Source organism: Komagataella phaffii, chromosome 1 (assembly GCF_000027005.1).
Source record: "Komagataella phaffii GS115 chromosome 1, complete sequence".
Lineage (NCBI taxonomy): Eukaryota > Fungi > Ascomycota > Pichiomycetes > Pichiales > Pichiaceae > Komagataella > Komagataella phaffii.
This window is the reverse complement of record NC_012963.1, coordinates 2637289-2661536: the sequence shown is the minus strand read 5'-3', so window position 1 is coordinate 2661536 and position 24248 is coordinate 2637289. Positions and strand designations below refer to the sequence as shown.

Sequence of the window (24248 nt, the reverse complement as noted above, 5' to 3'; positions counted from 1 at the left end):
TTCGTGGTTTAGAGAAGACTTTTTGATTTTCTGTTCCGTGAAACATTCAAAAACTACAAAGCTAATGTCTACAGGATACTCTTAGCACCCGATCACTGAAACGCCAAAATCTTCATGGATGAGACAACAGGAGCAGTCTCCATCCTCCTCTGTTCCCGATCTGTCTAACTTCTACACGCGATTATTTCCCTTTCAGTCACAGCGTCTACGAATTTGGAAGTTACATGAAAAGGGGGTGCGCGCTCCGTCAGAATTTAGTGTCAAATTGTAGTACGATCTAAACGAAATCACTCCATCGTTATCTTTCTTATCACACACCTATCACCATAGGATATTTCGTTACCAATTAGCATCAGAATGCCCGAACTATCCACTCATACTCAAAAAACGAGACCTCTATCCAATTTCAGCGCTCTAGCTTCACAGAAAAACCCATCAGAAACGAAGGGCAAGGTGGTATTTCAAGATTCAGTTGCTGTGAGTGTAATTCAGTCCGTCCTGATCGGGTATACCACATTCTAAATCTGACAACAATTAGATGCTTGCAGGAAGAAAGCTAGAAACGGGGAGGGGAAAAGGTAAACATTTTAAAGGAGCACACTAAGTACGGGACCCCATGAGGAATATGCTCCAGGCTACAATTTTTGAAGCAGTTTCGAACTGACTGATTTAGCTGGCATTATGCGTAATCTGTGTATAAATAAATATGGAAAAAAGTAATAATATAAAAAAAAGCATTCTCGTAAAAACATAAGACATGTATGCGTGTGKTAGTGTGTTTTGGGTAATCAAACGTTGATGAACCGATCAAATTGGAGGTTCTCATCATTGTTTATCAGGTCATAGTTATCATAATTAACATTGAAATCTAGAAAATCATCAATCAACGCGGGCTCGGCGCTGGAAGAGGAGGATGGGACTTGGAGAGTGCTGCTAGGTTTGATACCTTGGAGAAACTCAACCGGCTCATCCGCTTTGGTTAACGAAATCAGATCTGGATATTTTGAATCGACGTCATAAGACATGGTTGAAGGCAAGCTATTGGAAACAACCATGTTGAGATCCAGCTCATCATCGATGGTAGAGTTGGAATGTGTAAGAGATATTAACGAGTTTGGCGTCAGCGACTCGTCAGATGACTTTTGTGAACGTACATGTTCATCTTCAGGAATGATCAACTCATCTTCGTTGCCCAGGGAGTCCTGATACTCTTCAAGCTTGGAAGTGGTCAACTGGTTGGATGAGAGTCCGGATTCGGATTCGGAAATGAAAAATGACGACAACAGCTCGTCTATCTTGCAATTATCCTGCTCTTCTTTTTGAACCGCTAATTGAATGGGTTTTTTGTTGGTGATTGAGCACTCTGAAGTACACGGTCGTTTCCTGCCATTAGGAGTACCTTTATTTAGTATGTCGGATGGGTTTAAAGCCGGTTGCTCCATTGGCATCTGGGTCGAAACTTCAGATTGCATCAGCTTCAGCTCTGCTACAAGCTTGATAACTTTCAGCTTCAAATAGTAGTTTTCCTCATTGATTGTGATAATGGCCTGTTTTAAAGGATTATTTTTGATGGCATTGGCAAGGATGTCATGGTTAGGTTGTGGTGGACGACGAGAGCATTCCTGCTGAGGTGTATTCACGCGAGGAGTAGCCGAAGAGGCTGCAGCAGGAAGACTTTCCGGCGCTGTGGTTGCGACTTTCTTCTTGCTGGCTCTAGGTCTTGGAGGCAACACCCATTTCTTGCTGGTTGTTATTTTGATCCTGTGGTTCTCGTTAGAGTAATTCAACGAGGAGGTCATGCTAGGATTGATTGTGTAAATGTGTGCATGCGTGGTGTTAGGGGTACAAGCTGGTCAATTAAAGAGGAAAACGGATCGCAAGAGCAGTTGTGGGGAATTATATGTGAGAGAGTGTGTGAAAAGATGATGTGAATGATGGTGGCCTTTGGTTTTTTTTTTTCAGAGAGAATAAGTCGTATCGGACAATTTCGGAAACGGAGGGACGCGCGGTTATAATAAGATCGCACCGAAATGGGCTGCCTAGTGCACTACTTTTCCGGGGAAGGTTCAAAGGGACGGGGTGGAGATGTGGAATGAAAGTACGCAGCTTTTGAATGACAGAGTGAATTCTGTCAGCAGGTTGCTACTCTACCAAGACGTGGCGACGATATTGTCTCGCTATTGGACAAAACCCTAGTATACAGTACACTCCACCACAGAGCGTGATGAGCTTCGACCCCGTCGGGTTGACTTTTTTGAATCTTGGCTACGATGAAAAAGGAAATGAGTGACACTACTATGGGCTAAGAAAAAAGAAATTAATCATTTTTTCGCACCCTATGTTGTTCATTTATTGTTCACTCGTAAGTCCTTCAATTGGATTTACGTCATCCTACCCGAGCGCATTCCTGTTGGCTGAAAAAAACCACGCAGCACCTTCCAGCCCTCTACCGATCCCGATTCGGCTAGACGATGCTGGATGGCGGAAAACGACCGATGGCTGGAAGGATGTAGTGAACCATCCAGTATTGGTTGGTGCAGGTAACTCTTTCTTCACTGAGCCGGGAGGTAAGCGGAAATAAGGTTTGCATTTGACAGTAACCGGTTACGTGACGGAGCTCTAAGAGCCCTGAGTTACTTAATTCGATTTTCCAAACGTTTTTTTTTTTTTTTTTTTTTTGTCCCCGTTGGCACAGACACGGGCAACCAACTCCGCAAGGGTGATACCGCTCAGGACTTGGTCTCTCCAAGGCCTCCTCCCCACTAACCTCTCTGACTCCTTCTACATCCTCGCTGTAGCTTCCCTCTAATTATTCATTCTGGGCGCGCACTCCCCACGTGTGGTATATGTCTCACACAACGTTCCCCTATTCTCCCTTTATGTACTAATCTTTTCAGTCTTTCCGACCCAGTGATCTACCTTCTCCGTCTGATAATCATCTATGAAGTTTGGTAAATACTTGGCAACAAGATCCTTGGAGTTGCCGGAGTACTCAGGGCATTTTATCAACTACAAAGCTCTGAAGAAGCTCATAAACCAACTAGCGATACAGGATGATTCTCTGTCCCTGCAGGATAAGAAGGGTTCATTTTTTTTCAAAGTCGAAAGGGAGCTGGAGAAAGTTAATGAGTTCTACCTGGAAAAGCAAAGTGAATTGCGCATCAAGTTGGATATTTTGATGATGAAAAAGAATAAGCTTTTCAACCAGTCCTCTGTTGAGAAGAGCTCCATAGACTTCATCAGCCTTTACGAGTCGTTGAAGAAATTTTCCTCTGATTTGGACCGGTTGCAACAGTTTGTTGAATTGAACGAAGCGGGATTTACTAAGGTGTTGAAAAAATGGGACAAGAGATCAAAATCTACTACGAAAGAACTGTACCTCTCTATCGCTGTCAATGTTCAACCTGTCTTTCACCGAAATGAGATCATTGAGCTGAGCGATTTGGTGGCGACAAACCTATTAGAATTAGAAGCACAGGCTGATGGAGATGTTATTATACGTTATGAGAAACAGGCCACCAAGGCAATACCTTCTTCCAAATCGGACCGCTTGTTTGACCAGCTCATTTTCATGATAAAGACAGTCGACCCTAGTGTCATCTTGGAAAAACTTACCAAACTTTTTCAATCTTTTCTTGACGAAAACAATTCTGACAACATTTCATTCAAATTATCAAATCTTCTCTATTTATTAACTTTAAACGAGAACGTCTCAAATGAGATTATCCTTCATTTCATTAACTTCTTCTCTAACCTCAACTTTTCCATGGTTGACGATTTGACAGGAAGGAATTTCTTGCATCAACTGGTGATTTCCAAGGTTGATAGATATCCAGTATTAGACCAGATTGTTAGAAACCCAGACTTTGATCCATCTACTCTACCTGTGATCAAAGATTTTAACGGACGAACACCTTTACATTATGTGGCTGAAGCTGGAAACTTGAATACGCTTCAACTTCTTCTCCAATATACTAATATAAAACTTGTCATCGACGCGTTGGATGGTAACTCCATGTGTGCTTTGCTATTGGCCGTTATAAACAGGCACATTGATATTTTACAGCTACTGCTTGCTAACGGAAGCAACCCTTTTCCGACTCAGAGCGAAGTGCAACCGGTTTACTTGCCCTTGAACATTGCATGCCAATTAGGCGACGAGGAGATAGTCAAAATCCTATTAAGCTCTACAAAGCACTCGGAGAATCAACTGAATAATTTCTTTCAGTGCAACGCAGAAGGCCTCTTACCTTTGCATATTGTGGCCAGTTTGGGGAACCACAATTTAATCACTCTCTTATTAGATCATGGGGCTGATGTCAACCAACTTGATAAACTCAACAAATGGACCCCCATGTTTTATGCGGTAATTCAGGGAAATCCCCAAACAGTTGAACTGTTAATTGCAAACGGTGCTGATTTCAAGCTTCGAGATGACGACAATTTAGATCCCCTTTATTATGCAGTCCTAGAAGGTAATGTTTACGTGATGAACGTTTTATTAAAATACTTGAAAGACGAACCAGATAAGAAATTGACACCTTCGAAATCTCAAGGTCCTGAGAAGCCACACCTAACTCCCAGTGTTCTTTCCATTTCTTCAGTGCCCAGCTCAGTCACAGATCTAATTCCTGATTTGTCTCTACCGCCGCCTATTATACCCCTCCGAAAATATGGTCACAATTTCTTGGAAAAAAAGATTTTTTTGAAGTTCAACTTTTTCACAGCTAGAGACTCACTCAAGATTAACCCTGACACCTTTCTAACATCCGTTCCAGGAAGGCTAACAGTAAGTTTCAACAAGGATGACCTTATTCCTAGGAACTTGATTTTACCCATCTCGAGTAAAGAGAACACAATTGCCTTACAAGTGGATTCCCTTGACGATATAATGATTGACTTTGAACTTTACCCAACATTCGGAACCAGACTAATAGCTAAGTCGACCTTGTCTGCTTCGTTACTGTTATCTCGTTATAACAAGGAAACAGATGTTTATATCTCCTTGCCGTTATTCGACGTAAGACTAAGAAATATTGGCCAACTGCAGTTTAGCTACCAAGTTATTTTTCCATACAGTGGTAAACCGTTGGAAATCTCAATTTACGAAACGTATTGGAAGTCCACTAATAACCAAAGTTCGCAACAACTGGTAAAATCAACATACTTTTCGTTTGTCACAGCTTCATCATTATCTGGTCAATATTATAGGGTCAAAGTGTTTTTGTCGCATGACGGAATTCCTTTGGTTGCCCCTGAGTGGTATTTGGAACTGGCCCCAAATCTCCGTGTGCCAATAAGCAACTTTACTTATAGTCAACTAAAGGTGATGCTGCTACATAATCATGATATACCAGAGCGGACTGCAAATGTGAAAGATTTCAAGCAATTGGAAATTTTATTGGATCAGCTCAAATGTATTCCTCTGCAAGTGCTGCTAGAGAATCTCCCTATCAACTTATCCATCGATTTAGAGATCTTCTATCCCACACTATATGAGTTGACTTTTGCCGATCTTCCTCTCGCCCGATTGAACGTTAAAGGGAATGAACTGATTTTGAAGACCAATGAAATCAACTATTACACTGACACAATATTGACTACTGTTTTTGATCACGTTAGAAGCTCTCGTCAAACTATTCAGCATGATCAGAAAACTAGATCGATGATATTTTCTTCGAGTAACCCCAGCATTTGCACTATTTTGAATTGGAAGCAACCCAATTATCCGGTCCTTTTCAACATGAGTGGTGTGGTGTTTGACGATGAGGAAAAAACATTCAAATACGTTAGTGCTAACGGGTTTCCAATCTTGGAAGACTTTGAACGCACTCTGACTAAAGATAGATCTAATATCAAGTTGGACAATATTGACAGTATCAACAAGAAGGAGTCTAACTCTTATACCGACGAGCTTGTCAATCAGCACTGCATCTCAAAGTCCATTAAACAGGCCGTCTTTTTCGCTACTTCTAACAATTTGCTGGGTATAATAGTTTCAAATCAATTGTTGAAGGTGTGTCCTCGTCTTATTGAAGATATACGATCTCGTGGATTAATTTTGGTGGCATCTGAGAACAATAAGACGCCGTACGATATAATCGATGATGTCAACGGGTTACGATTGAATGATATTCTAACCTTCCAAGATGACATAGATATGTGATGAGGGTTAATAATTGTTAGTATATAATTGTTTATAGAGTCTCATAGAACAAATTACTGGAGGCTTAGATAGAACTGTTCATAGTTAATGCCCTTAGCATTCAGATGTTGTAGAACAGGAGCTTCGATTGGCGAATGGTACTTTGACAACTACTCTCTATTTGTCTTGCATAACGGTTATGCCATATATTGTTTCAAGCAAACAACTACACTGGTTGTCTTTGGCGACAACATTATTAAAACTTCTTATGACTCTATTTACAAATACTCTGTCTAGTTTACTTCTTGTCTTCGGGAGATTCTGGGGTGTAGTCGTAGTACCATGGTACGTTGGGTGGGTAGTTCGTAGGAACTCGCAATTCCAAACTGAATCTCTTGGAAACTTCTCTCTTATTGGCAGCTTCGAACAGCTCGGGACTAACTTTGGAAAGGTCCTCACATGCAAGTTTCATGGATTCATACTGTTGCTTTAGTTTTTCGTTTTCGGCCTTCTTCCTTTTACGAGTAATCAGTTTGTAGGCTTCTTGCACCGTGTTATGCTTGACAAAATCTTCAGGACAAAGCTTCAACATTTTTGGTTGTTTTCTAGAAGCTGAAAGAACAGACAATTGGGTAATGAGTTTCTGGGCTGCTGGTGATAAATCATATTTTTTCGTTCTCTTCCCTCTGACAAACTGGATAAACGGAGTGGGAGTTTGTCTTGTCGCACCAACAAGTCCCCTTGAAAGACTCTGAGGCAGAGCAGAACTGTAAGTTTTGAACATAGGTGCTGGATAAATTGTCCAAGTGAAAAGTTGACTACATTTTATGGATCAGTTCGCGGGTAGACAGAGAGCTTGAAAGGCAAGAGGTGAAAGGTAAGTTAAGAAAGGAGAAGACATCATACGTTTCAAGGTGGGGTCTAGGGTATAGAGCCGAACCAAATTCCTTGATTAGACGAGTGAGTGTTGAGTCAATAGATGTGTTGTTCCAGATCAGGCTCAGCATGTCTTATGCATTCACCCCGCTACGAGTAAACAAAAACCCCAACTGGCAGTTCCCAAAAGTTGTACTCTAAAGGCTACCAAGAAAACACTATCTGACTATGTGTGTAGTCTCTGCTAATAACGACTCTACAAGATAACCAGCCTTTGGTTGGCCATGTTGCTTCATCATCGCATCGCCCCTTGAGTGTTCGCGACTACAAGTTTGTAGTGAGCTTAAGAATACTTGCGGACCCCATATCTTTTGATCATAATGGACTCTAACAATCCTTTTGCCCAAGATGTGCAAGAGGAGCTTTCAGGAAACGCACCTCAACAGAATAGACCGCAAGGGCCTACTGACATCATAACAATTTTGGAAAATTCTACTATCAATTCCAACTCTAGCCTCAACTCCAACTCCAATTCCCATTCCAGTTTACCGCCTACAACAACTCATACTGGATCTTCAGTACCTCAGATAGCAATTTCACCAGTCTCTGCTACAAACACAGCCAATAATGGTGATATTCAGCAAGAGCTAACACCCCCATTGCCACCAAGAACGCCCCCACTAACGGCTGCAAGACCAGCTGTACCAATTCCAAGTCCCCGACCTATAGAAGCCCTGCAGTCGACGCATTTAGATTTACCAGAGTCTAACGACCTGAGGCCTCCATCTCCAGCGTACACTCCCGTAGCGTCTCCTCAGGAAGTGACAGGAAATGAACTTGTCCCTGAGCTTGATTTGGAACACCCAAACGAACCCCCACCTCCATACACTGAAGCTGATCCAGGATTACGTCATGAAATTTTCACTGTCCCTTTTTCAGCTACTGGTGGAGATCAGGATACTCCTCCATTGCCCGAAAGAAGATACAATCGGCCGTCCAGCCAGCCCCCATCAGACAATGTCCCTCCCGTTCCAAACAGACCAAACTATCAAAGACCAGCTGCACCTCCTCCCAATGTACGACCGCAAGCTCCACCTCCTACAAACTGGCAAAGGCCTCAAAGTGTTCCACAAGGCTACCCCCCTCAAGGTTTCCAGCCACAAGCCCCTGTCTCACCACATGAATTCCCCCCTCCTCCAGTAAGGCACCCTGGTGCAAGAGTGACTTCCAGTGCTTACCCTGGCGCTGCTAACGTTACCTACTCTGGGTATTCAAGACGATAGAAAATTTTATGCTACGAATCTATACGTTGATAATTATTTAAGGAAATTGAAGGTGACATGGATCTAATAGCAGAGACATCAGGCGAAAGCAATTCTGATTTACCTCCTTGCGGCGTATCTGCATCCACGCCAACGTCATAATTCTCCCTTGATGAATTGTTTGGTTTTCGAAATAAATTGGTGAAGGTATCGAAGACTCCCCATTTTCTTTCCGTATGCACAGTGTTTTCAGGCGTGCTAGGCCTAGAGATTGTAGAGACCGGCTCTGTTTTTGATAACTCATGCTTAGCTGCCAAATAACGTTTTCTTTCTAGTTGTAGTCTTTGGTTTCTAAGTTGCTTGCCCTTATTGCTATATCTTTGCTTGAGCTTCTGCTGGACTGACAATTCAACAACCTTCGGAGACTCTTTTATCATTGGTTCTGAGACCTTATTTGACCAATTGAACGGATTTGTACTGCGTTTTAAATCATCATTAGTCTCACTTTTCTTGTGTGCCACCCCTCTGTCAGAGCTATCCCATTGAGAGCTTATGTCAATTAGTCTGTGCTGAATTTGTGACTTGGAGAGATAATCTCTTGAGTGAAAATTGGCCTCTGGTTCGGCTTTATCTTTATACAACCTTCTTGGTGAAATGATCTTTGAATAAGCCGGCTCAATTAGTAGTTCCGTGTCCTCAACACTCTGCTGGGGAGGATCAGTGGAGTACGGAAGTATTTTAAGGACTATAGCATTGGCATCTTGGTTCATCGTACGCACAAACTACGAATACTGGTTATACAACATGGATATGAGATGGATAAGAGAAAAATGAAGGGCGAAGGAATCGAGTGTGCGAGGAAAATCCTCCAGAAACAGTTCCTAGGGGGAACAACCGGCCAGCATCAAGGTTCGCGTTAGTTAAGCCCTCCCAATTGTAGCCATAAATAGATGATATTTGGCACATCTCTTTTTCTGTAACATTGAATATGGGGCCGCTGCCAGATCATATCATTGAGCTGTGCAAGAATTGCAAGGCTAAGAACCAAAAGGACCAAGAGCTGATCAACTGGGCTAATGAGACGCTTCGAGGAGTGCCAAAAGGAAACGAGGAGTGGGAGAGAGGTATCAGTGGTATGTTGTATGATTCTGCCGAGCCTGATCTGCTCTTCAAGAGGTTTTTAGCCAATGACAAAACTGTAGAGTACGGTGAAATCAAGGCCAAAGACCACAAGGATGCCCAATCATACAATGATGCTCGTTCGAAATTTATGAGAGATGTTGTTGGCCACCTTGGGTCTAACTCTTGTTTTGAGTACCCATTTTTCTTTGATTATGGATTCAACACCTACATTGGGGACAATTTCTTTGCCAACTTCAATTTGACTATCTTGGATTGTAGTATTGTTAAGATTGGAAACGGCGTCATGTGTGGTCCGAATGTTTCCATCATTACTGCTACACATCCATTAGACCCGACCCTTAGAAAATCGCTCGTCGAATACGCACTCCCTATTACAATTGAGGACAACGTATGGCTTAGCAGTAACTGCGTGGTACTGCCTGGTGTCACCGTTGGAAAAGGGAGTATTGTTGCAGCTGGGGCAGTTGTGTCAAAAGATGTTCCTCCGTACACTGTTGTTGCTGGAGTCCCTGCCAAAGTTGTCAAGAGTCTTGAAAAGGAGCAGGATGGAGCAGAGCTGGAGGATATACTCGCTTTTACTAGATAGACGACATAGACATTTATTTTAAGCTAGCATTAAGTCAATGAGTAGGAGAGCGATGAGGCGATGAGATGAAGGTTTTTTTTTTCTTAGTACCTCACTACGTCAACCTCCCCATAGAATGACAACACTAGTTCTACCACAGTTTCCAGAAACAAAAATTTTGATAGCCCAATACCAGAATGTCAAGAACGCTAGGACAATAAGAGAGGAACTGATAAAGGGAAATTTGCAGTTTAATTATGCCTTCATAAATGCTGAAACTGTCGCCTCAGAGACGCATCTAAACAGTGCCATCTATAGGACACTGATCAACCACAAAAACAAGACTATGAAGGCAAAAACCTTACATTCTGAGTTGATATTCAACCTTTCCCCGTTTAAAAACATAATGGATGCCTTCAAGAAGTTTGGTATTGCTGATGAGTGTAGTAACATCATCGTTGTGCGTATTTCTGGCGATGGGGAAACAGAACCAGAGATCGGCAATCTTGATTCCGTGGTTGAAGGAGAAAGAACCGAAGAACCGATTGGACTCCACTGTAGTACAGCACTGGTCAAGAAAATCTTTAAGCTGAATGGTTTGCGGGACGATTTGGACTTGTCTACGTTGATCAGTGGGTCAATCCAATTAAGGTAGATTGAGGGGTTGAAGAGATTTTGGTAACCCTTCAGATAGACTGTACTATATGATACAAAATCACACTAATATTAGTCTTATATAGAGCTCAAAGTCAATTTTGGTGTCCTCTTCTTGCACTAGACAATTCGATATCTGGTTATTCCTTTCGAGGCCTGGTAGTTGGTCTTCTGATATTACCATTCCGACTGTCCCGGACTATCCATGAGACCAAATTTGTCATGGATTATCCCAATATTGGTTTTACTAGGGCTTGGGTACCTTGAATACATTTATGCGTATCGGTTCTGCTACATTGGACTTATTAGAAGCCGCTCACAAACTGCTGTTGCTATTGTCTTCATTGTGATATTCAACATCCTCTATTGCCTGATTCTGTTTACATGGTTCCTATTGGTATGCTTGGGACCTGGGAGTTTGAAAGCGATTCCTCTGTACAACCTGGGGGAAGGCTCTAAAGAAGGTTTCTTGCGGCCCCCAGATTTTTTCATCTGTAATGGCAATGGATTACCCGAGTATTGCTCAACTTGTCACACTGTTAAATACGATAGAAGCCACCACAGCAGTAAGATGGAACGCTGTGTGCCAGTATTTGACCATTATTGCTTATGGGTGGGTGTAGTCATTGGGAAAAACAACTACAAAAACTTCATGCTTTTCATGACTTACCTCTTCATTATGTTCATTTACGTTCTTATAACATTTACCATTTACGCCCCATCTTTGCGAACCTATAGAACCGCCACGGGACAGACTGTTCTCAATCCAAATTTCATTGTTATGTACATTTGTACTGCATTTTGGATTGTCATGTTATTAGGCCTACTCATATCCCACCTAAACCTGATTGCTTCCAACAGGGCCACTATAGATGACCTGAAAAATAGACGACCACAAAGAGAGCGTCTTCCTAACAATGACTTATGGTCAGCACTCTGCAATAAGCAACCAACTCAAGCTGTCATTGGTGGTCAAGTTGCGGGTTACGTTAGTGTTAAACATCCCACGCTGCGGGGTGCTAGAGTAGTCTTTCCATACTATCACAGTGACAAAATTTACGATCATGGATGGAAGGAAAATATGAAAGCCATTTTCGGGAACAAATACTACCAGTGGGTGCTACCCCAAATTCATTCATACAGGCCCCAAGATCAAGACACTAGTCGGATAATTGAATCAGAAGACAGATTGATCTGCTGTCGATTCAAGGAAAAGCTCATCAAACGTATCCACAACGACGAGGGTGACCTATTTGTAATTGAATAGCTATGACTAATGAATAATAATGAATTTTTTAAACATTTCTATTCCTCGGAATAGTAATCCTTTTCAAGATTTCGAATATGTATCTACTAATGCCCTTTCGACGTTCAATGTGTCCTCCCTGTAAGCAATTCTAATGTCAGGAACATTGGTCTTTTCAATATCGTTACCTCCAACACCATTCTCGGTGAAATTTTTTCCTAGCCAATGTCTTTTAAGCTGGTATTCGAATCCAGACATCAAAACAGAATTTCTTGCCAGTTCACACATATCCACATTCGATAATTTGTAGATTTGAGCTGCCACAGAGTACTCCTCAATCAGTGGTTCCCTGGTGTATGAGAATTGCAAGGGATCATCTGTAGATAGAGTCACATTCAAACCTCGTTTGAAGTATGTGTAGAATGGGTTCTTATCGTAGTTTAAAAATAGAGCATTATTTGACAGTGGAGACATGGCCAATGGAATTTGAGTTAAGTAGAACAAATATTGGACAAACGGTACCTTTCTCAACATGATCCCATGAGAAATACCCTCCGAAGTTAAGAATGTGCTGATAAGATGCTCTGGATCCCCAGCTTCACCACAGTGTGGTCGCAGCACAAAAGTACTAAATCCTCTTTTGTTTCTCCAATGATTTAGACAAGCAGTATTTGCATATAGATAATACAGGTAGTAAGAATACGGAGGATTATTCGGCGTATTCCAGTATCTTGGAGTGGGGTACTTTTTGTGAAATCTTCTATCCGCCTTGGATTCGTCATCGACAGAATCAAAACCAATCACTCGTTCCAAGAACACATGCAATTTAGGATGAGTTTGAGGGTTCTTCGTGACTTCAAATAATGGATAGAACAAGTTGTGTGTTATATCTTGGAAAGTTGTGATAGCATTGCTTTTCTTGTAGATATCGTACAATCTTGGAACTTGAATTAACCATCTAACATTGTGACTGATGAGCTTATTATCAATTACCCATGCAGCTAATTTGTCCCATTCGTCAATTGATCTACCATAAATACTAATTCGATATTCCATCATTTGATACTTAGAATCTTCAACGTCATCAAACACTTCCCTGGTTATGTCCGCCAAGTATTTTCCTTTGATATAATTATCAGTCTTGAGAAATATCTCACGTAGACGAGATTCTCCAATCGGGTTGTACTTTAAATTGAACTTATCAAATCTGTGGAAGGTATCCTTATGAGCATGCATATCTAGGGTATCAATTGATAGGTCGTAGGCGGTCAAATTCAAAGACTGAAATACTTCCTCTAATGTAAGAACTCTTCCATCTCTGTAGATGACCTTCTCTTTTGGATGGTGTCTAATCTTGTGTTTGATGAATCGAAGCAAGTGCTTTTGATTCATACATGCAGAATGATGAACGTGAGTGTCAACCTTTCTAACGTTATAAAAATCTCTATGTGGATTCTTTTTAGATTCTGCAGTTTCTTGGTATTCGTTCAAAAGCGAATACAAATTCCATTTGGCTTCCAAATATTGCAAACGCTTGAATGCAAATGATTTCGCCGGCCCATCTGATGCCATGGCAGTTATAGCATCCAAGTCCATATAATATTCCTTTATAGTTGGAATATTGGAAAGTTTTTCTCCACTGATTGAATCGACTATCTGGAAAACATCCTCACTGTCCAAGACAAAGTCAACATAAGTATCTTCCCCTGGGATAGTACACTCCTCAAACTTGAATTTTAGGGCATCATTCAGATCATCTTCAGAGGCACATTTCTTGAATGTTTTAGGATCAGATTGCTGTGTGGTCCATTTAGGTCCTGGAGGTGGAGGGTATATTTTCCAAGAAGGGTGATTCTTGGGGTTATCAGAAAAGTTCTGGAGCGACGAATCCTGGTACTTTTTTCTTAGTTCCACACAAGTCTTGATATTGCGATAAATTTGAATGAGCTCTTCCGAAGGTGCCTCATCTGTAGCGTTATGATCATCTTCTAAAATGCGCCCTAATTTAAAATGCGGTTTGTTCAAGGCAATTTTCCTCATTCCATCAGTAACTGCAGATGGCGAAAGAGAGTTAGTGGTCGGGTCATAGCTATACTTGGATTCTGTTGGACTTTGTCCGCCCTCCTGAAGTGGTGCAAAAGGTGGAGGAGGGATCACAAATTCGGCAACACTGCTCCTTCTATGTCTGTCGTTGATACCCGCAGTATCCTTTTCAACTTTGGAAGAATTGCCTAATGATTGCAAAGCTCTCAATTTGTGGTCATGTTCCTGCATCATCTTTTCCTCCAGATATGAAAAATGGGCTGTGGAGGACGCCATGCTTTCATTATCATTATCGATTGGTGGCGATGACTCTTTTTCACCTAAATCTTGATCAATCTCGTCATCGCTTATATATAGGGGCTTGTTGCTTCCCTCATAGGACAACCCACCCGAATTAGGCGAGAAGCTATCGTGGTTACTAGTTGTTCTTTTGGGCGACGAGTGCATCTTGTATTTTGAAGGTGCAACAGTGACTTGTTAGGGTCAAGAGATTAAGAGATGAGATCGGGATTACGATCGAGGTTGCCTTACCAAGGAACGACAGATCCCGATGAGCTTAGCTTAGCTCTCGTTCGCGACTTGCGATTTCTCCATACTGGTAAATTGGTAAATAAACAACACATCGTCTCAATTGTTTTCTTTCCACCCTTTGCAAGTCACTGAGCTGAATTAGAAATCTTGTAAGATCATGGAGGACAAGAAGTATCTAACTCCAGGTAAGTTGAAGTTGTGAGATCCATCGTGTCTTTATTTTTTTTTATGCGTTGATGTAGTGGGCATCGAGGCAAATAGTTTGTGCATACTAACAATCAGATTTCGATCCATCGACTCTCAAAGTAGCACAGCTGAGGAGGATCCTTGTGGAACATGACATCAAGTTTCCAGCATCGGCAAAAAAGCAGACTCTGTTAAACTTGTTTGGTGAGAAAATTAAACCTAAGGCTTCAACATTGTTGGCGAAATATAACGAAGCAAATGTTCCCAACGGAAACGACATCCTTGATGCATCGAGTAAAAAATCCATTATAGGCAATTCCTCTGATGATGAACCAGAACCTGCCTCCAAGAACCAGAAAAAGACGAAAAAGGTTACAAAACCAAAGAAAAAAACCAAATCCAAAAAGCAATCCAGTACTGTGCCACAGAAAGAAGAACACTTAGTTTCCCCACATCTGAAAGCCAAGGCCCTTGATGTTACCGATGATTCTATTAAGTTGACCCCCCCTGAGGATAAACTTGATAGAAAGATTCCCCGAAAACATCGAGAAAAGGTGGCAGAGGAAGTCAAGTCTCCCAAATTGGATTTGAAACTCAAACCAGCGTTAGATCACGATTTAGAAGAGGAGTTGTTGGACGAAAAATGCAATCAAATTATTCCTTCTAAAGACGAGGATGAAAAGATAAAGCTGGAAAGAGTGAAGGAGAATATCGAAACGACTTTCTCTAATAGAAACGTATTTCAAAAGGAACACTCTTCAATACCGCACAAAAGAAGCAGAGATCTAGAGGAATATTCATCGCCCAACAGAAAACAAATAAAACAAGATAAGTCATCCAAGGATATTTTCAAAGGTGAAGACTCTTTCAACTCCACTGAAGACATAGACTTTGACAAACTTTTGAGCTCGCCTACTAAAGGTAAAGTCACTAGAACGAAGGATACGCCTAAATCGATCGCCATTACTCCTCAAGTTTCTAGGAGACACAGAAAAACTCCAAGATCCACTAAACAACTGTCAAACACTCCGACGACACATTCAGATCAGTCTTTCTCATCCAGCACCCCTATCGAAGAGCATGTACCTAGGGGTCCAACCGAACAAATTGATTTGAAGAAGGAGAAAGAAGACATCACCAAAAGTTCTCGTAAAACTCCGAAAGTGACTAAAAGATTAAAGCAAGAAAGTGTCGAACCTGATAAAAACAACGACAGCACACTCTTGGAAACGTTGAAGAATGAAGTGGAAGAGGAAGAGAACCAAATTAAGAAAGATGCCGATGAATTATTGGTTGATATCGAAAATGCATCTTCCAATGTTTCCTTCAAGACAGTTTTGAAATACTTCCTAACTTGGTTTTTTGCATCTTTAGTTTTTGTTGCTTTCCTTCTATGGAGAGAGCAAAGAATATACTCTGGATACTGTGGATCATCTATCCACAAAAAAGTTTTTGACATTGACTACGATATAATTCCTGAGCAATTGCTACCTCTAATGGAGTATGTCGAGGAGACATCATCACAGTTGGTTCCTGAATGTGTCCCATGTCCTGAACATGCCGAATGTTTTCCTTTGTTCAAAGCTAGATGTGATGTAGATTTTGTTTCAACACATCCTTGGTACTCCATTTTTGGGTTTGTTCCTACTCCAGTCACTTGCGTTCCAGATCATAGAAAAACTGAGAATATTCACAGAGTTACTAACTATTTACTGTTTCTGCTTCGTAACAGAAATGCCGAAATTGACTGTGGTAGGGGTTTAGACGAAGATGCCGGCTTGTCTCTTGAGGAGCTGCACGATCTTGTTTTAGAAATCAAGCCTGATTATGTCAGCCCTGAAGAATTTGAATATTACTGGAGCAAAGCGTTGGTGGACTTGGAATCTGAACCTGAAATAATTGTAAGGCAAGTTTATTTATTGAAAGATAACCAGGCTTCACAGCTTCTTTATCTCTAATTTTTTTTTCACATTCTAGTGTCAGAATGTACTAACATATTTTAGCTATCAACATCAAACGATATCAATAGAAAACAAGATATTGAAGACACATACCAGGAAATCGATAAAAGCTCAAACCAAACGATTATTCGCTCCACGTCTCTCACAAACCTTAGTTTCCAGTGCCAAATAGATCGTTACATTACCAGTATTTTGATAAAGTACCGGCCATTTGCTCTTGCCTTTATAGGTCTTTTGATATTTATACGGGCCTCAATTTTTATCTATCGGAGAAATGCTAACTACAAGGAACGGATCACTGGATTGGTTTCAGAAGTATTTCAAAGGCTTCAAAGAAGAGCAGGAAGTGCCAAGAAAGATTCATCAGGTTTGACAAGACCTTATATTGGTTCGCATCAGCTACGGGATTTACTTCTTGACTCTGAAATGCGCTTTTCTGAGAAAAACAAGATATGGAAAGATGTTTCGAAGAAGGTCGAGAGAAACAGCAACATACGCAGCAGAGTCATCGAGGTATTTGGCGAAGTAATGAAAGTTTGGGAATGGATATCGGATGTAGACAATTAAATAATGCTAACTTATATACAATATTTGGGGTTCAGTTTCAAAACTGTTCACGGGACCTTTCAGTATCCAATTTTCTTCTGGAAAAGTTAAAAGTAGAACGACACAATGGACATGTCGAAGTTCCCGAACTTTTGAACCACTTGTAGAGACACCCACTATGGAATTTGTTGTTGCAGGTATGGCAACTTTGAGATGGCAAAGATGAATCTAGATGAAGAATGGAGTAACAGACAGCACACTCTTCGAACCCAGAAAAATGATAGTTGACATTCTTGTTGAATAGCTCAAGAGCTTCTATTATTGTGCCGTTGGAGGATGAAATGACTCTCTGGCAGGAGTTTAACCAAGCACGCCATTGTTGTTCCTTGACTCCAATACGATGAAGACCCTCGACCATAACATTGGTTAAAGGATAGGTGTCAGGAAGTCGAATAGTCATTTCCATAGTTTGTTCATCAATAGTATATTGAGACTTAACATCGTGTTGTTGCCTATTGGTCTTGACTTTGAGATTTTCGTCCTTGGTGAGGATCTCTGAACTTTTCAGCCTTCTATCAACTGCATCGAGCTCACTGTTAATCAATATAGGTGAGATTAGGGTTTTGGTTACTTCTTCAATTGTTGATTTGAGTTGACGATTCTTTATATCCATGAACCAATGCTTACATGAAGAACCTAGTAATTCCAGAGCAGTATAGTAAAGGTAAACAGTGAATGTTTTGAATTGCACATCCATTGGTAAATCGGAAGAAAGCTTCTCAAATATCATTGGTCTGTTCACTTGAGTGTTAGATTTAAGGTGTTGGTAGAAGCTTTTATCATGCTCAAAATCAATCTGCCAAAACACAAACGAAAGAAATCCAGAAAGAAAGTCTTCAATTTGACCAAGATAGCTCTTCCTGATGTCATAGGTAACGTTTCTAAAATGCAATAAGACCAAATACCACCCAAATAAGTATCTGGCAACAACTTCCGGAGATTCAAACTCAATATACTCTTCAAAGGGAGTAGTTATCAACTGGATAAGCAATGGAGGAAGTTCTGGTTTTAATTTCTGGGTATCTTCATCAGCTTTGACAGACATTTTCTGAAGCTCCATTTCAATTACAAAATTCTGATGATTGTTTAAGAGAACTTTGTAAAGGACTTGAGTAGTCACTTTTAGCATTAAAAGTGAGAACGATGTTTCCAACTGTTCATAAAAAAAGTCAATTTCTTCGTTCAATGAGGAGTCTGGAACTATATCAATTAACACTTGCTCAGTAAAATTTAGTACCAATTCAGTGCACAAGTTCTCAACTTTAAAATCAAACACTTTAACAACAGCCAAGAATTCAGTAATAATGGTTTCTTTTTCTGACATCCAAATGTCACTGTTAACTTGTGAGGACTTCTGTAGTAGAATTAAGGATCTGAAAGTGAAGTAGGCCAGTGCTATGCTCATGCCTTTGGTCAGTTCTGTGGCAGTAGCTGATTCCAACTCCATCGAAACCACACCCAGTGAGTCTCTCACCAAGTTCGACAAAACTTCATACGTAGGCGCCAAACCATCTGAATTGATTAACTTTTTTGAAATACAATTGTGCAAGTAAATCAGCATCTGAATTCGCATAGGAATAAATCCCTGATCATATGCTATATCACACTCCAACAGTTTTGAAAAAGACTGAAGAACCATCATTGATCGGTTAGCTTCGATTATTTCAACAGTGTTTGAAATAGTTTCTTCCTCAAGAAGAGTGAAATTGTTCAAAAGAGTTAAATGTGGTAAGCCACTACTCAAAATTTCTTTCGAATTTTGAATCCCCACCAAATAGGATGCAATTTGATTTCTGAATCTATCCAACTCCGTTGAAAATAAAACTTCCTGTGGAAGAGATATTAAAACAATTGACAGAATCGGCAGTCCTCTCTTATAGAGATCATTCAAAAAACTGAGAGTAAACATTGCAGGCTTGGAGTATTGCAGTTTGTTGCTCAGAATTCTAGTAGCAATTCTGGCAACAAATATATTTTTCTCCGCTTCCTTCAGCAAGCTACTCAAGACAGATTCTGTATTAGCATCTGATATCACGTTTAATACATCCTCTGTAGTCAAATCTTTAGTTAACCCTAGTATATAGTTAACGCTGTTGCTGTGTAAGTCAACTAAATAAGCTTCAGGATCTGGAGACAAAAATGTGTGATCAACTACAGCCTCGGTTAGTACAGCTAGAACTTTAATGTGCACTTTCTCTGCAACGAGCTTGTTCTTTAAGAGGAAAAGAATGTAAGAAATAACTGCACTAATGGAATATATGCTCCTCAAACTCTCACCATTGTGAACATCATCTATCTTGAACAGTGCCACATTATGCTGTAATGGATTCGATAAAATCGTCTGGTACGAGCCAAATTTGACACCATTAGCCAAGTTGGTTATCAGTCTCTTATCTGGAAGGGCAAGCATTTCAGGACCGTTTTCCGCTTTTAAAATGTGAGCTAATATTTCAGGAACATTCTTGGAATCTTCAAAAGAAGCCTGCAAGAGGAAAGAAAGTAAGGATTGCTTAAATTCAACGATGAAGTTGGGATCAGTATTGTTATTGATTTCAATGAGGTTCAGCAAATCTTTTGAAGATGAGAATCGTTTCCACAAATTGACCAAAAACTGAGGCTCCTCCAGAACAAATTTCAGAAATAGATCGTTTTGGTACTGGGAACAACAATTGGCTATGAAGCCTTCCCAATGTTTGCTAGAATCTAATGCCTGATTATACAAATTCTTTAAAACATCTTTGGTCAAAAGTTTGAAAATGACTGCAGAATCATTTTCGGTGAACGATTGTCCAGATTTCTTCAAAGTGAATGAAACCAAATTAGGGCATTTTGCAATATCAAAGTGTTTAATTTGTGGTATTTTTTTCAGAAAGTAAGAAATAAGTAAGTTATCATTTACATCCTCTAGCTTCACAAAGAAGTCATTGATAACTTCGTGAAGTACTCTGTCATCAAAAAGCTGACTCTCGCTGTATAGTGTCAATGTTTTTAAGGGCTCTTTAACAAAGCTAACGTCTAAAAACGCTAATAAACCGAAAAGGAAACCTTCAACTTCGTTCGAATACTCAGTGAAATTATGAGAAATTATGCCTTCGACTAGAACCAATGAGTTCGTGGGTTTCTCTTCTAGATCAAGTTCTTCGTCCTCAAGAGAGTTTAAAGCGTTGGAGCAGAGCATTCTTAAACACTCAGACAGAGAATCAGGTTCTGATGCAAGGACGTTGAAGTAGTTGTTCAAAAAAAGCTCGGCATTAAGTGGCTCTTCACCAAAAATTATCTTCTTTCCCACCAACGAATCTAACACCAAATCATTAATGGTCAATAGGAGCTCATCTGAGGGCAGTGCGACAAAAAAGTGTGAAGTCTTTTTAACTATTGCAGAATCAAGTTTTGATTTGTTTAGCAAGCTAACAATAAATGGGGTGACCTTTTTGATGATGAGTTCCTCCGGGACTTTAAACTTAAGAATGATGTCCAAGAATATGATCCATCCCACAACGATTGAGTTGCTCTGCCTTTCCTTCGAAATGCTTCGGTAGATAATATCAGTTATAGTTGTGAAAAACGCATCGTTCTCTAGGCTAATAAACGAATCATCAGATGATGTAATAATTTCAGACAACAAACGGTAATAAATTGGATCACAGTTGCATGAGCCAAGTGATACAAAGTCAATGAAGTAATCCTGGGAGTTCTTACTAAGCGTCCAAAAGTTATTCGACTGAACAACCAAACGATGAAGAGCATTCAAAGTTGGTAATACAATCGTGGAGTTGAGCAAAGCTTGCTTCTTGTTTATCTTTCTACAAGACTTAAACACCGCTTTAGTCAATGGTTTGAGTAGGTTTTCAGAGTATGACAACAATAATGGGACAGTCTGCAACGTATGTCTTCTAATATTCAAATCCTTGCTGGAAAAATTGTCCCACAGAGGCGAATGCGAATCAGTAATCTTGTCAATTAACTCGACCGATTCTTCAGAATGATTGGGAAGTTGCAGAGCCCGCTGAAACATTTGCGTGGATGAAGTGACAGCTCTGTTAAACTTTAATAATGCCTCGTCCTTGGATACTTGTTGCTCATTAGAAAGAGAATTCTGAGTCTCAGAGTTCAGTAACTGATTGACAAAATTTAGCAGTGGAACTTGAAAAATCGTGAACAGGGATTCAAATTTCTCTTCGTTAAAGCATGACAGAAACTCTGTTCTAACTTGCGATGAGACAACTCTTTCTGTGTCATATGTGCCTATAATCCAAGCACCAATGGTATCGGGGAGGAATCTAGAATATTTCTTACCTAAGGTATGCACTATCTTTGTTTGCAGTTGATGAGCCAACAACCTCACATTTCTGGACAAATCAATAGATAGTTTCGGATAAATTTGGACCCAGGCAACTGCAGCCGTATAGTCCTCAAATATCCTAACATCAGAGGAGTTCAGGATCTCTCTTAATGCCTTTTCTTTGGTGGTGTCGTCCTTCTTTAATAGTGACCGAAAATTCTTTTTCAAATTTGGATCCGACAACGTATTGATATCTGGAATACCAGTGAAGTAGTTTAGAGAGACTTCAAACCCATTAGTACCCAGAGTGGCAGCTGAGTTGAAAGGATTCATGGCTTATAGACTAATAGTATGGAGGAAGATAATCAGAACGGCGCGCGCAATGGCAAGCAAGCGATGGTGTTTAGGTGGACTGGAAGTGAAATATTTCCAGGTGGTAAGCATCATCAGGTGTTATTACCGACGGTGTGCGGACAGCGGTCCTCTGGCATGCCTATAAAACAACCTATGGGCATCTATCTACAGTGGCTAAAGCTTGAGTTTTTAGTTATTTATTCTTGTTCCATTATCGTCTCTTGTCTTGAACTTTCATGTAGTACTGACTTTAACAGCCGTCTGACAACCGAAACAGAGTGTCAAAAGGCACAAAGTAAACATGAATTACTGCTCCGTACTCTTTCAAAATTCATCGTCGTAATCATCATCCTGCTCACGATCTGCCCCATCGTTTTCTATAAAGTTATCACCGTTGACATCTGCATTCTCTTCAGCGACGGCTTCACAAGCATCGATCCAATCGCTGTATATATCAATGGGTTGCGAAAGTGAGTTTATTGGAGCCTGGAAGGACAAATTGCATTTCTTACATTCCAAAAGGCCTATGCTGTTTTTCTTATCCAAGGTGCATACCACAGAGTTGTCGTGGTTACAGAACAGACATGTGAATTGAGTTTCCAGCTTCTGCTTGATCTTTGGAGCTGGTTTTCTGGCTGATGACTTTCTCTTTCCCATTTTGAGGTGATGTTCACGGGAGTTGAGTTGGTGAATACGCCAGGAAAGCTGTGTTTTCCGTATCTGATCAGATATTGATCGCGACAGCTTACCAATCGTACAACAGAGCTTTGGGTGAAAAATAAAATGCTATGAAGGACAGACCCATGACTATCTCTGCTAACTCAATTAACTAAACGGATAGAATAATTTCATACCCCAATTTTACTTCAGTTGTGGTCTCTTGCCGTTGTCGCCTTGTTTCAATCATCTGCGTAACTAATGGCTTCTCTATTACATAGCCAATGTAGCATCGATTTTAGCGAAAATGAAAAAAAAAATTATAGTGGGAAAAAAAATTACAGAAATACTAAGATCAGAGAACCTACCATATTCACTTCTATCAACATGCCTCCTAGAAAGAGAATAACCAGAAGCTCCGCTAAGAGTACCAGCTCCCCAGTTGGAACACCATCTAAGGCTTCTCCTGCAAAGAAGGGTTCCAAGAAGTCTGCTGTGGCTAAAAAGAATGAAGTGTCAACTGAAGAGACTTCCATTGAGCAAGAAGATTCTAAGGACGATTCTCTCAGTGTTGTGGAAAATTTGGCTGAAGGACAAAAAGAGTTCATTAAGCCAGCCGTTATTGAGAAGGCTGTTAACGAGTTGCTTGCCTTCTTGAAAAAGCAAGACGAAGAGAAATCGACCAAGAAATCCAGTCTGTTTGAGGAAGATGCTGTTCCATTTACCTTGAAGTTTACCTCTGTTAAATATTTCACCGATAAGGTAAACCTAAAGCCAAAGCTGATCAGTTTGCCTCATCCCCTGCATCGTGATGAAGAAGAGTTTAAATTTTGTGTTTTCGTCAATGATAAACTTATAGGAGAAAAAGAACTCTCCCAAATTGAGAACGATGAGTATCTGACCAAATATGTCGGAAGAATTGTACGTGGAGAAGAGCTGAAGGGGGAATTTCGTCCTTACGACGCCAGAGAGCAATTGAGAGAAAGTTACGATTGTTTTGTCTCCGACGATGCTCTGGTCACTACGTTACCAAAACTGTTGGGAAAAACTTTCTACGATTCCTCAGTTATTCACCTCCCTGTCCCCATTAAGCTGAGGGTTTTTAAGGGAAAAGACTTTTCTCTTGACGTGCTGAAACAGTCTCTCGAGAGAGTTAGAACTTCCACTTATTACAGAGTTCCATTCGGGACCGAATTGGAAATTAGGATCGGCGACAGTAAAATGAACCCATCTGACTTGCTAGAGAACATCACCACTGTCGTAAACAAAGTGTTAAGCCAAGAGCAAACGATCATTGACGTTGACCTAAAATCTTACGACAAATCTTCAGCTGTTCTGCCCATCTATACCAGTGATGATTTTTACACCGAGGACGATGTCGCAGAAGTAGCACTACCACCTATTAGACCTGTCGACGTCATTTCAAAGGAAGACCCATTAGCTGCATTCAAGGACGCTCTGGTTGAAATTGCTGTTGACGAAGACGAGGCCAAGAAGCTCATCTCAGAAGTATTAGTTGACTCTGAGAAACCCAAAAAGAGAAATCATAGACATAATCACACCGACGCTCAGGAACCAGTCTCCGAAAGTCTTTCAAACAAGAAAAGAAAGGAGGAATAATTGTATACTACTGATAGATATCATTTGGAGTAAAAATAAAAAGTCCCAGGGACGTATTTAGTTTAGGTAATCAATCCATGCGCCTTGCGCGGAAAGTTATCCGATAAGCAAGTTTAG

The 24248-nt window shown here is 40.5% G+C and overlaps 14 protein-coding genes across 14 annotated transcripts; 8 read left to right on the top strand and 6 right to left on the bottom strand.

Moving 5' to 3' along the window:
* Positions 1-1291: 1291 nt before the first annotated feature.
* On the bottom strand, positions 1292-1799 carry PAS_c121_0017 (Hypothetical protein; the record flags this gene model as incomplete). Its single annotated transcript, XM_002490766.1, has 2 exons — positions 1292-1327; positions 1461-1799. 2 exons carry the CDS (start codon positions 1797-1799, stop codon positions 1292-1294), a joined length of 375 nt encoding a protein of 124 aa, XP_002490811.1.
* A 539-nt stretch (positions 1800-2338) lies between these two features.
* Positions 2339-2766, top strand: PAS_c121_0016 (Hypothetical protein; the record flags this gene model as incomplete). Its single annotated transcript, XM_002490765.1, has 2 exons — positions 2339-2567; positions 2696-2766. The coding sequence occupies 2 exons, from the start codon at positions 2339-2341 to the stop codon at positions 2764-2766; spliced, it is 300 nt and encodes a 99-aa protein (XP_002490810.1).
* A 175-nt stretch (positions 2767-2941) lies between these two features.
* On the top strand, positions 2942-6166 carry PAS_c121_0015 (Hypothetical protein; the record flags this gene model as incomplete). Its single annotated transcript, XM_002490764.1, has 1 exon — positions 2942-6166. One exon carries the CDS (start codon positions 2942-2944, stop codon positions 6164-6166), a length of 3225 nt encoding a protein of 1074 aa, XP_002490809.1.
* Positions 6167-6443: 277 nt separating this feature from the next.
* On the bottom strand, positions 6444-6929 carry PAS_c121_0014 (mitochondrial 54S ribosomal protein YmL28; the record flags this gene model as incomplete). Its single annotated transcript, XM_002490763.1, has 1 exon — positions 6444-6929. The coding sequence occupies one exon, from the start codon at positions 6927-6929 to the stop codon at positions 6444-6446; it is 486 nt and encodes a 161-aa protein (XP_002490808.1).
* Positions 6930-7401: 472 nt separating this feature from the next.
* Positions 7402-8304, top strand: PAS_c121_0013 (Hypothetical protein; the record flags this gene model as incomplete). Its single annotated transcript, XM_002490762.1, has 1 exon — positions 7402-8304. The coding sequence occupies one exon, from the start codon at positions 7402-7404 to the stop codon at positions 8302-8304; it is 903 nt and encodes a 300-aa protein (XP_002490807.1).
* Positions 8305-8315: 11 nt separating this feature from the next.
* Positions 8316-9053, bottom strand: PAS_c121_0019 (Hypothetical protein; the record flags this gene model as incomplete). Its single annotated transcript, XM_002490761.1, has 1 exon — positions 8316-9053. The coding sequence occupies one exon, from the start codon at positions 9051-9053 to the stop codon at positions 8316-8318; it is 738 nt and encodes a 245-aa protein (XP_002490806.1).
* A 218-nt stretch (positions 9054-9271) lies between these two features.
* Positions 9272-10012, top strand: PAS_c121_0012 (Hypothetical protein; the record flags this gene model as incomplete). The annotated part of the gene is made up of 1 exon (XM_002490760.1): positions 9272-10012. The coding sequence occupies one exon, from the start codon at positions 9272-9274 to the stop codon at positions 10010-10012; it is 741 nt and encodes a 246-aa protein (XP_002490805.1).
* Positions 10013-10127: 115 nt separating this feature from the next.
* Positions 10128-10646, top strand: PAS_c121_0011 (Hypothetical protein; the record flags this gene model as incomplete). Its single annotated transcript, XM_002490759.1, has 1 exon — positions 10128-10646. The coding sequence occupies one exon, from the start codon at positions 10128-10130 to the stop codon at positions 10644-10646; it is 519 nt and encodes a 172-aa protein (XP_002490804.1).
* Positions 10647-10850: 204 nt separating this feature from the next.
* On the top strand, positions 10851-11912 carry PAS_c121_0010 (Hypothetical protein; the record flags this gene model as incomplete). Its single annotated transcript, XM_002490758.1, has 1 exon — positions 10851-11912. The coding sequence occupies one exon, from the start codon at positions 10851-10853 to the stop codon at positions 11910-11912; it is 1062 nt and encodes a 353-aa protein (XP_002490803.1).
* A 63-nt stretch (positions 11913-11975) lies between these two features.
* On the bottom strand, positions 11976-14381 carry PAS_c121_0009 (Hypothetical protein; the record flags this gene model as incomplete). The annotated part of the gene is made up of 1 exon (XM_002490757.1): positions 11976-14381. The coding sequence occupies one exon, from the start codon at positions 14379-14381 to the stop codon at positions 11976-11978; it is 2406 nt and encodes an 801-aa protein (XP_002490802.1).
* Positions 14382-14622: 241 nt separating this feature from the next.
* On the top strand, positions 14623-17179 carry PAS_c121_0008 (Hypothetical protein; the record flags this gene model as incomplete). Its single annotated transcript, XM_002490756.1, has 3 exons — positions 14623-14650; positions 14748-16561; positions 16655-17179. The coding sequence occupies 3 exons, from the start codon at positions 14623-14625 to the stop codon at positions 17177-17179; spliced, it is 2367 nt and encodes a 788-aa protein (XP_002490801.1).
* Positions 17180-17216: 37 nt separating this feature from the next.
* PAS_c121_0007 (Hypothetical protein) lies at positions 17217-21833 on the bottom strand (the record flags this gene model as incomplete). The annotated part of the gene is made up of 1 exon (XM_002490755.1): positions 17217-21833. The coding sequence occupies one exon, from the start codon at positions 21831-21833 to the stop codon at positions 17217-17219; it is 4617 nt and encodes a 1538-aa protein (XP_002490800.1).
* Positions 21834-22178: 345 nt separating this feature from the next.
* PAS_c121_0006 (Hypothetical protein) lies at positions 22179-22511 on the bottom strand (the record flags this gene model as incomplete). The annotated part of the gene is made up of 1 exon (XM_002490754.1): positions 22179-22511. The coding sequence occupies one exon, from the start codon at positions 22509-22511 to the stop codon at positions 22179-22181; it is 333 nt and encodes a 110-aa protein (XP_002490799.1).
* Positions 22512-22898: 387 nt separating this feature from the next.
* PAS_c121_0005 (Hypothetical protein) lies at positions 22899-24131 on the top strand (the record flags this gene model as incomplete). The annotated part of the gene is made up of 1 exon (XM_002490753.1): positions 22899-24131. The coding sequence occupies one exon, from the start codon at positions 22899-22901 to the stop codon at positions 24129-24131; it is 1233 nt and encodes a 410-aa protein (XP_002490798.1).
* Positions 24132-24248: the final 117 nt, after the last annotated feature.